The following is an 11,166-nucleotide window of genomic DNA, read 5'->3' on the forward strand; positions in this document are numbered from 1 at the left end:
CGCTGTAGCTGCTCCTTCGATCGCGGCCGCGGATGGGGATGAAGAGGGAGTCTCTCCTGCCTTCGCTTTCCTCCACTGTGCTGTGCTCGTCATCGGCAAATTCGTTCTCTGAACCCGGGTCACGAAATCGTCCTTTGAAGCTGAAGATGCTGCTCTTGCTATTGTGTCGGGAGAGAAAAGGGGAGCCTGGGATACTGAGGAGAGACTGGGAGGGAGAAAAGAAAGAATGACAACAGCATGAATGGCACGGAAACAAAGCACTGCAGTGCTGTCAAGTGCTGCTAAAGTGGTTTCTCTGCCTCTCCAGATCTACACAAAGCATCACCACTTAGTTGTCCGCTACACTTTAAGGGTTGCTCACTCTTGGCTGGCTGAGCTACGTTGGTGAAGAAGTCAGCTGGTTAGAATCACTACTCTCAGGAACAGTTTATGGCAGGGTAAGCGTCTGCAAGGGCTGTAAGTTTGGGCTGTAAATGTCCTCCTGATCTGCAGCAAGTTTAAGAGGATGAGCAGATTCCTTTGACATGCTAATCAGGATCTAAACTAGAATATTAGCCTGACTACAAGCAAGCATAAACATCAGCGAAGGAAATGAAAACTACCTGGTTCATGATGGAAAATTTCCTTCCTAGCCTGTTATCCGGTAGCCTGAACGCCTTCCTCCTCATGCCATCCTCCGATTCAGACTTGAACACCTTTTCCGTGTCACACTTCTCATCTCCTTCGGACAGTTCCTTGTCCTTTCGTTTTTTCCTCCTGTTTCGACGCTCCTTGGCACTTTTGGAACTGAGTTTGGAAATCTCCGAAGAACTCCGAGACATCCTCACTCCACCATCCTCTTCCACAGCATCTTCCGAGACTGTCCCTGCCGAAGTGACCATAGCAGCAGCCTGAGGGTGGAGGCAAGAGAAGGGAAAAGTCCATCAGACCTCACCATGATTAATGTTCCATTCTCTGCTTTCAGAGTGTGGCTTAACGCACGGAAGCACAAGTCTTTGGGGCACGATTGAGATGCTTATTCTTTCTCTTGGAAAAAACTTGCAGCAATTATACATCACTGCTCTGTAATAACAGGAAAATAGATCTTAAAATACATAAATGCATTAAAAAAAAAGATACAATCGAAACACTCACCTGTGCTTCTTCCTGCTGCTTTTTCAATTGCTCCAACATGGCTTTAAATTCTGCCTCCTTCTGCTCTGCCTCCTCCAGCGTGGCCTGGTTCTGCTCTTCGTAAGCCATGGCCACCACAGCCAAAATGAGATTAACCAGATAGAACGATCCCACAAAGATCACCAAGACAAAGAAGATCATGTAGGTTTTTCCTGCCGCTCGTAAGGTCTGGAAATAGAAGAGCATGGTGGGGGAAAAGGAAAGGGGAAAGCAATTTCAGAGTGACACCTGATACGGGAACTGATCCCAAGTTTCTTGACCTGAAAGCTTCTAAGAAAATACAGCAGCGCTGAATATTTAACATCTCAGCACTTCCCCTGCAAAGCACCAAGATCCTGCACGTTCATCAGCCATAAGCACAAAAGCTGACATCCCTCTTCTTCTCTTAAGGGAACATCCAACGGATGCAAAGTGAAAAGGATTCAGTGGGAAACCAAATGCTTAGGCTCCTTTCAAACAAGACAAAAGAGAAGAAAAGCCACTTCAGCAAGGTCCCCAAACTGTCCTCCAGCTACAAGGAAGCACTCTGCCCTCCAAAGCGCCTCAGCACCTTCTGCGAGTGGAGCTGAGCCGCACACGATCTTCTGCAGCGTGCGGCCAAGTTCTTAATTAATTCAGCGTTCAGCCATCCCCTTCCTCCTCAACACACATCATCTCCTTGGGCAGCTTTACTCGTAGTTACTCTTTCAGACAGGAGCAATAAAACAAAGCTTGTCACACTTTCCTTTCCTGTTTTGTCCCCAAATTCTCATCTTGTATAACACCGAAGCAAAGTGTTTACTTACTAATTGATACAAGTTTTCCCAAAAGTCCTGAGTCATAAGGCGAAATAAAGCCAGAAAAGCCCAGCTGAAAGTGTCGAAGCTCGTGTAACCGTAGTTGGGGTTCCGTCCTGCTTTCATGCACGTGTAACCCTCTGGACATTGACTGCAAAGGAGACAACAGCCGTTTCAGGGCATCAGGGCAGTAAAAGGGGCAGAGAAAGTGGATAAGATGCATGTTATCCATGCTTATGGAGATTTTCACAACTCTCCTAACAGACGGCATGCGGTTTGCTTTCCGTGTCAAGCAAGACTAGCAGGCAAGGAGCCTGACGGGCAGGATTGCCGCAAAGCCCTATCTCTGTCCTACGGAAACAAGAAGCGGCAACGCGAGGCTGTTCACCCAGCGTGAGCTGAAAGGACCCGTTTTTGCCATCAGGGTCTTTAGAGCCGAGGGACTGGGTGAAACACCAACTGGAGGCAATAGCATGGGGAAAGTTTCCATTTCTGAACCTCCATCCCCTGCACCAATGATGGGGTTCAGAGGGAAATAACACCACTAGTAATCATCGTCAGACGTACCTGCCTCCTGAGATGACACAACAAATGTCAGCTTACATTATATCAAACAGATAGTGACGACGGATTAATAATCAGATGAAGAAACGTGAAAACTTTTCCATGTGCAGTAACAGCAGAACCAGCAAAGGAAGCGACAGGGAATATTCCAAAGGTTTTGCCATCATTAGCCAACGCCAACGGTAATTCAAATCTCTGCTTTTAATAAAGCTCAACACTCACCCTGCATCTGAGCTGTTACCACAGAGCAAAGGATCAGGGGCACCAGGAATGATGTAAAAATTTGCTGAAGAAAATGAAAAAGAAAAGATTACATGCACACGCATATGGAGTTAGAGGATTCAACATAATATAACACCGTAAAAACCTGCACTTAGAGCCCTCTAGATCCCCTGCTGATAAATTTATCATTAAACTCACCTAGCTTTAAATAACACCAGCCCCACTAGCTGTGCCCGAGGTTAAAGCCCTTTCTGGAAGCCAGGTTAGTATTTTCAAGAAAGATTTAAAACTCGCTGACTACGACTAGTGAGAGGGGTGGAAGAATTTAAGTTACAAAAAACTTGGAGGCTGGTCCCTTGATCATGACAATCAGACCAGGGATTAAAATGGGCAGAGTTATTTCCCATTTACCATATTTAACGAGTTTTTAATTGGAAACAAACCAGGAATGAAAAAAAAAAAAAAAAAAGAAAGGCATTTTTGACAAAATACTTATCTAAGAGAGCACAGCCAAGACCTTGTAAAGGATGAACCCAACTAGCAACTCCTTAACAAGGTCAGGTTTCTAAAAACCGAAAAATATCTGAGCAAGGGTTTTTTTCCTGCGCAAAGCTGGACACACGTTTTAAGCCACGTCAGAAATGCTGGTCAGCAGCACTGAGGCCAAGAAGAAGGTTTGAGGGAGTATCACTGCAGAAATACCTACACATATTGTTGGTGTATTCCTCCCAGTCAAAGCCCCTGGAGCCGTTATCCAGGAAAGTCTCGTTCACGTTAATCGGCCAGATCACACACTTGTTCCTCAAATTGCCCATGAACAGCTGCAGCCCGATCAGAGCAAAGACACTGAGACAAAACACCGTCAAGATCATGACATCCGACAGCTTCTTCACAGACTGAATGAGGGCACCCACGATGGTCTTCAAGCCTGCGGAGAAGAAAACGAGACTAGAAATCACTCCCGCAGCATGAAAAGCCATCGAAAATCCAAATCCGTACGGTACCTTCCAACCGCCGTACGGCAGCAAGAGATTGTCGCTAGCAAACGGCCGGGAACCAGCGCTCGCATTCAGGTTTTTCCGCACAGCACCATCACGGTGATGAACGAACCGAGCTCACCGGTTTCAGCGATGGTTGGAACAAAAGAAAATACCAGCGTTCCTCCCTGGGAATATCTGAGCCTTGCAGGGGAGGATGCAAAGCTGCTCAGGAGTCGCTGCCGCGAGGGCAGGGTTTGTCTAAACAAAGACGTTGAATTAAGATCCGCTGCTACAAACCTCTCCGTGGACACCCTGAGTTGTGTTTGAGCCTGGCTGCTTGGCACACAAAGATCAAATACCTGTCCAGCTGTCTACATCTTCACTTTCTGCTGCTTAACTAAACTGCTTCAGCACTTCCCCTTTCCTTGCGGGAGCTGAACCTTCCGCTTAGATCATGGGTTTTGTTACGCGTGGGGCAGATTTCATGGCGAGTGCTGGCCCTTTGGGTTTTACCAAGGCCGTCGGGATCATTAACAGGCAAGGCTCAGGAATAAAAATAAGTTTCAGGTGTAAGCTTTTCCAAACCATCCACGAACGGGAGGAAAAACACAGCACTGAGGCTTTCCGGAGACAGATCCAAACATGCACGAATTCTGGATGCAGAAACAATGCAGTCTTAGGGCCCTTTAATCAGCCTCTCTGATGTTAACGAGGATGATCTTGCATTTATAAACTAGTGAAGGAGGCTGAAGGGAGGAATGAGCTAAAAAAAAATATAAATAAACCCCAAATCCAGGTGAATTCAGGGCTGGTCAGACCCAAGGCTCTGGTTGAGGTATTTTGCACCAAACCTTTCTATACCGACAGAGCTTTGATCCATACCAGGAACACAAAGATTCAAAAATAAAAAGGAAATTCTTATGGAGGAATAATTTGTCAAAATGTCTTATGCTTCAGTCTTCAAAATCAACACCAAAGCCCTGCTCCAGCACAAAGCAGCTTTTCGCCGTTAGTTCTGGCAGCCAAATACTCCTGCTCATCTCCTTGGCTCTGCGCGTGCAGCCATCACACCAGCGCCGGCGTTTCTGCTTCGGGTGCTGCTCCCTCATAGGCACAGGAGGAGAACGGGCTTTTGAACCAAGACGAGAAACTGGCAGCAAGAGCATTCCCAGTTCACGGGACAAATCAGCAACTTTCAGCTGGAGCAATCGCCGTCACGTGCTGCAGGTCGAACGGCCGGGCAATGCATGGAGACTGATGGCTTTAGCCAATTAAAACACCAATAATTCAAGCGCCAATTAAAAAAAAAATAAATCTTTAGACCACCCCAGAGTTCAATAGGGTCTACCAAGCCACAGGCTGAAAGCAATATTTTGATGTTTGAGCTCACAGGTGCCCCGGTTTACTCCTGGCACACAAATCCACCCAGAGCCTCTGCCTGCATGGGATTTTGTCCGGTGGCATGTCATGTTCTGGAAATATTTCCCATTTTTATCTTCTCTAAAATACACACTGAGGATGATTCCAATTATTGACAGACGATGTAGTTAGCACCGGTCGTAACACTGAGATGAGTTTCTCATTAGCTCAGCACAGCGTTACAATTCCCATTCCGTTACGCGCTGAAGCAGATGGGGAACTCCTTTATATTTGAATATGAAGTGTGTTATAAAAATCACTTCTTCCCTGGGACACGACAGCACTAAAACCCATAAAGAGCGCTCCACGCCTAAGGTCATGTTAAACAACCCCAAGGGCTCATTACACAAATGCTCTACGCTCCTCGTGTTGTTAAATGGAAAGGTGAGCGAGGTTTGGGCTTTACCCACGTGCTGCAGAACCACGGTCCTGTCCCAGCGCCTAACTGGGACAGAGACCCCAGGTTTGCCATTTGCATTTCCAGCCGGGATGGGGTCAGCGTGCCCAGCACTCCCATGGGATCCCCCCGGCTGTGTGCAGCCCTTTAGCAGAAAGTAGGGCTGCACTGAACTCAGCAGGGCTCAGATCCCCTCCCCTTGCTGTCGTTTGAAATAAAAGGAAAACTCCTTTAATTTTTCGGGGTTGGAGAGAATGCTACAAACGGTTCTGCTCCTTTCCCAGGACACGGCATGCTGTCGCACACTCACTAACCAGCTCATTGAAGTTGCATCATCTTCACTTTGCCAGGATTACAAAAGCCAAACACACACCAAACTTATTTTCACATCGATGCTTTTCTCTGAGCAAGCCAGTTACTACCCGGAGCAGGCTGATAGAATGGCAACTCCCGATCCCTCTAGTGCACGGCCAGCAATTACCAAATCTCTTTTGCTCTTTGTGTGTGCGCTGCCAAACATCACGGAGGGCTAAGGAAGAATTATTCCAGCAGACTCTCATTGGGTGCGAGGGAAGCGGGTGCCACTTTAGAACATCATGCAGGACAGCCAACGTACGCCTGATGGGTTTAGCAGTCTGGAACGGGGACAAAGTGATGGGCCCCTACAGTTCCATAGGCTCTTTGCTGGCAAATGTGTGTGCAAGCGGAGCCTGGGAAAGCAAAAGAACCATTACAGAATCATAGAATGGTTCGGGCTGGAGAGGATCTTAAAAAAGATCATTGAGTTCCACTATCGGTTAATGCATTAGGAAACAAAACACAAAGAAACAGAAGAGCCAGACTCTTTGAGTGATGATTTAGAGACAGGGCAAGCACCTGAAAACTGGAAAACGGCAGATGCTTCAGTGCCTGTGAAAACTGAGGCTTGAGCTTGACCTTAAAATTAGGGACGCTTTTGAGAAACCATCTGCACGAGACTTTTCTATCCAAGAATTCAGGAGCAGAATCATACTCTCAGTCCATAATGCCTTCGTGGGCTCTTACAAAAAGGGAAGGGCCACTGCTTACCCTGTGGCACCCAGACTACTGAGTTACGGTCTAGGAGTCCTGCAAAGCCCAGCTCTGGGGGTGGTGCAGGTCTAGGTCTGGCTCAGTACTTTGGGCCAGCGTGAATAGCTGGGAACTGGTTCCACCCCAACGTACAAATCCAAAAGCCGGTAGGGCCAATGCACCATTTGGCTCTTCCATTGAGAAGACAACCTGCCCCAGACCCCATCCGACCCCAAGGAACTGAAGTAGCCTCATGCAGAAAGGTTTTCATCTTGGTTGGGTTTTGCTCATTGGCTTCATGAACTCATTCCCAAACCAACTCCAGAAATGCTGATTATAACGGGATGACTCACTGAGCAAGAAACCCTTCAGCCTGAGGAGGAAGGGAGTGCCTGATGGGTTTTTTTTTTTCATCTGGAACTAAACTTTAAGCTTGGCTTTCATTTTGGAGATCAGATAGCCACATGTGTGCACAGGGATAGAGAAGTATGGAACAGCAGACTCTGCATCCCATAATTTGATGGCCCAGAAGCCTTCGTTTCAAATGACTCTGTATATACAGACTGCAAAGCCCATCAAAAATATCCCAGGGCCATTTCTGAGAAATAAGCAGTGCGGGACGAGAGGGGAGAGATGGAAAAGAGACACACGCAAGAGCAGCCTTTAATGCTGAATGGTTCTCACCTGGAATAACAGAGATAGTTTTCAAAGCTCGGAGAACTCTGAAAGTTCTCAATGCTGAGACATTCCCAAGGTCCACAAACTCTGTGACATATCTGCAATGAGGGAGGTCACACACAAAAAACACAATGACAATACACACACCAAAAGAAAACACCAACTACAGACAAAGCAATACATCACTCACAGGGGGCCTGTACCCAACAGCTAACACCAACCGGAGGCCGCCTTACCTGGAATTACAGAAATAGTTTTCAAAGCTCTCAGAACCCTGAAAGTGCGCAGAGCTGAAACATTGCCTAGGTTTACAAACTCTGTTATATACCTGCAGAATTAAACCAGAGTTAATGGCACCGTTGGGGTCACCTTCTTTTTGCATAAAGTTGTTTGTAGGCAACAGCTCGTCATTTCAAACGTTTTAGAACTGGCATTTAAAAAGAGAGAGAGACAGAAAACTCCAGAGCCAAAACCCAGTTTAAGTCTCTCCGCGCTGCAACCAGCTCGTCCAGGGGTACGGTCAGACACCTGCATTCTCGCCTAGAGAGGATTGGGAAAATGTAACGCTCTCTCCACGGAAGACGGTGATTGTAAAACCGTCCGATAGGCGAGGAGACTCGGCGGCATCACCTCAGTTCAGTGGTTTCAGGTTTATTTGCTTCACTTCACGTTTTCAATAAAGTACAATCACCTCTCGCTTCGATGAGCGCCCTTCACTGCAACCCTTTCTGCTTTACTACCTGTTTGTGAGCCACAGGGAGGGATGATTATCCCCATTGTACACGGGGATAAACCTGAGATACACAGAGGAGAAGAGGCTTAGCGCGAGGCTAAGAGAGTTCTGTTCTACCAAAATTTAGGATAGAATATTTCCTCTATGCTGTCTGGGGAGAAACATTGTGGAAAAAAAAAAGCAAAGAAATGCACAATATTCAAGATTCTTCCCGGTGCAGAAAGGCCACCAAAAGGGCTTCATAAAACTGAGACTCTCTTGGAGGGATTTAAATAAACCGGTGTCAGTGGGTTACTGGTGATTTGCCTTTTGTGGACAACGTCCAACTCTTTGCGTAGAATTTCAATAGACAACCAAAAGGCAAGGAGAAAAAGAGCAGAAACTCAAGAAAATCAGCAACCCTGGGTGCAGAATCCAGAAAAAAAAAAAAAAGGGCATTTTATACAATTAAAGCATTTTACTACAATTAAATTCAAGTGCTTTGAACCCTTGAAAATGAGGCTGCTGAGCCTGCCTACACGATTCCTCAGTTTTATTTGCTGTTGTTGCCTACGGGAGCCCAAACATGCACGTGTGCAGTATTCCAAAAACAAATGAAAAAAGGAAAAAAAAAATCTCTTCCACAGGGGACTCAGAGTACCAGCGACATACACCCGGCTTTCATCTGCGGTACTAAGCCTAAGCAACGATCAACGCAGGCTAATAAGGAAAAAAACCAGAAATCTAGCGTGCATCTCCTCGTCTGGCTGCAAACTCAGACATCCCCAGGAATCCTCATCGTCAGACCAACGTGAGCTGATCTGGCACGAGAGAAAAGAATGAGGAAGGAAAATAATGGGTTCAACCTTCAGTGGCAGCCTGGGGAATTTTCCTGTGCAAGCCCAAGGAGGGAAGGAGTGGGAGAGACCAGAATTTAAAGATGTTTGGCTCCGGGTCCCATGTTCAACAGAACAAGCTGCCGCTCTGGCGCGTGAGCAATGTAAAACGCCAGGCGCTATTATAAAGTTTTATATTAATAACGACAGTTTTCAGAAAATCATATTTTTTGCAGCAGCAGCTCTGCGGAGTTGCATTTGAGATCTGCGACTCCGTGTCAGGCTAAAGCTTTGTCCTGGGTTAAGCAAACCCATCACAAGCTTTTGTTTGGAAAAAAAAAAAAAAAAAATCAAGAAAGAAATCTTTTGGGGCTTCATTTAAGTTTTCCTTGATTTCTTCTTTCCTTCCACACCCCTTCTTCCCAAGGTCTCATCCCTTCCCGTATGCACAAACCCCCGAAATAATCTGCAAGCACCACTTACGCCATCATGATGACGCTGAAGTCTAGCCAGTTCCAGGGGTCGCGGAGGAAAGTAAAGCCGTCTATACAGAAACCTCTTGCGATAATTTTCACAAGTGATTCAAACGTATAAATCCCAGTGAACGTATACCTGCCGTGGGGAAGAGAGAGAGAGCCGCTCTGACAATTTCCTAGAAATGTCATTTTCATGAAATCATGAAAACAAGATGAATGACAAACACTTTTGCCTGAACAAGGAGGATATGGGAGATGAGTGGTGTTCATGCCAACGTAAAGGTGAGCAGAAACAGATTTCTCAACAGAAGCAAACCAACATTTCGTGAGATGAAAAAAAGCACAAGAAGCGGTACTTACTCCACATTCTTCGACCATTCGGGTGGGTTACTAAAAGTCATGAATACACAGTTGGTCAAAATAGTGCACATAATGATCATGCTAAATACTGTAGAGCAAAGTCAAGGATCAAAGGGACACGAGCGCGGCGCTTTACATCACCTCCTGCTCCCTACGGGTCACTGGCTGCAAGAAAACTCAACAATTTCCAGCCTGTTCTCTGGGGACTACAAATAGGGACCAAGAGGCTTCCAGCTGTCATGGGAAACAAGACCGGGGTGACTATATATAAATAGTATTTTTACGTCACCGTTCAGTTTATTTTGTATTTTCCCGTGTTTTAGCAATTAAAAAAAAAAAAATCACATGCCTAAATGAAAATGTCTCCCCAGATATTCAGTAACATCAAAATCTATTGTCTGCTAAGACATCCCCCGGGAAAGCAGCGTTGCAATCCACGGACACCCAGGATGTAGCTTGGGGAGAATCTTACGGATCTTCCCAAAGCCCTCTGCTCCCTCTGTGCGTCACGTTTGCGGACGGAAGGTTCTGGACGAAGCGATTTGAGGAGGGTCGGAGGGACAGCACAATCCGAGTGGATCTTAACTCCCAAATTAGAGCAGGATGGTGAAATCCAGGGTCAGACCCAAAGCTGTTTGACTTCCAAACCAGCATCTCGGTCCCAGCCCGAGAGCTCGGCATCTCCCAGCCCAGCCAGAGGGCAGGCAAGGCTGCGGGAAATAACGCACCAGCCAAAGAAAACATCCCCAGCCTCCCAGCCCAAGCCGAGTTTGAGGCATTACAAGATGGAAAAGCTTTTTCTCCGCATGAGATGCAGGAAGTACACAGAAGCCTCTAACCCAGCACATGAATATATTTCCATTTTAGAGCCACTTTCTAAAAATAAAGAAATAACCAGGGCAAAGCAGCTCATCCAATATACTACTTTTTTTTTTTTTCCTAATAACACAGGCAGCTGATGTTTCCGAAGCTCTCAGGGCTGTCTGAAGCCCTGCAGTGGAACATTAGAAGGAAGTTTGAGAGATGCCAAAAGAGCAAGAAATTAGTCAGCGTCTAATTACACAGCCGGTCTCTTTGGCTCCTTCTCCAGCCCCTCATCCCACTGAACCGTTTCAGCAGCTGGTTAAAGCTCAGCTCTTCGGGTGAAGCACAACCTGAAATCACACCGGTTCTAAAACTCATCAGTGTCTGCGCTGGCGGCAGAACGGACACGGAGAGGTACGATTTAGCCGGGAAAATAAACCAAATGTTTCCTTGATTGGGTATGTCCAAAGGACTGTGGTTTTTCGTTCAAAAAAAGCGGATTTTTGTGCGGCTCCGAGGCCGATCCAGCCTCACCAGGCGCAGAGCTGTAACTCATTGACACTATTCGAATGGGGCAATAAGACAACAGGCAAGAGATTTTTCAACGACTATAGGAAAGAGGTCAGTAAGAAAAAGGATATGAATGTATCAAAATTTTAATAGCTATTCTTCTAAAGAGATTAAAAGGACTTAAAATGTACAAGGCAGGTGTGGCACTA

The 11,166-nt window shown here is 46.3% G+C and overlaps 1 protein-coding gene across 1 annotated transcript in view; it reads right to left on the reverse strand.

Annotated features, from left to right (window-relative positions):
* Positions 1-11,166, reverse strand: part of SCN8A (sodium channel, voltage gated, type VIII, alpha subunit) — a 39,556-nt gene that overhangs the window by 20,554 nt on the left and 7,836 nt on the right. The window contains exons 3-12 of the mRNA XM_010075099.1: positions 11,089-11,166; positions 9,644-9,733; positions 9,291-9,419; positions 7,266-7,357; positions 3,442-3,663; positions 2,736-2,799; positions 1,959-2,100; positions 1,135-1,341; positions 603-890; positions 4-205 (exon numbers count right to left, since the gene is read on the reverse strand). The exon at positions 11,089-11,166 is cut by the window's right edge and continues 14 nt beyond it. Of these exons, the coding sequence (XP_010073401.1) occupies positions 4-205; positions 603-890; positions 1,135-1,341; positions 1,959-2,100; positions 2,736-2,799; positions 3,442-3,663; positions 7,266-7,357; positions 9,291-9,419; positions 9,644-9,733; positions 11,089-11,166 (1,514 nt within the window). The remainder of the gene's footprint in view (positions 1-3; positions 206-602; positions 891-1,134; positions 1,342-1,958; positions 2,101-2,735; positions 2,800-3,441; positions 3,664-7,265; positions 7,358-9,290; positions 9,420-9,643; positions 9,734-11,088) is intronic.

This window comes from Pterocles gutturalis, unplaced genomic scaffold (assembly GCF_000699245.1).
Source record: "Pterocles gutturalis isolate BGI_N339 unplaced genomic scaffold, ASM69924v1 scaffold6957, whole genome shotgun sequence".
Classification (NCBI taxonomy): domain Eukaryota; kingdom Metazoa; phylum Chordata; class Aves; order Pterocliformes; family Pteroclidae; genus Pterocles; species Pterocles gutturalis.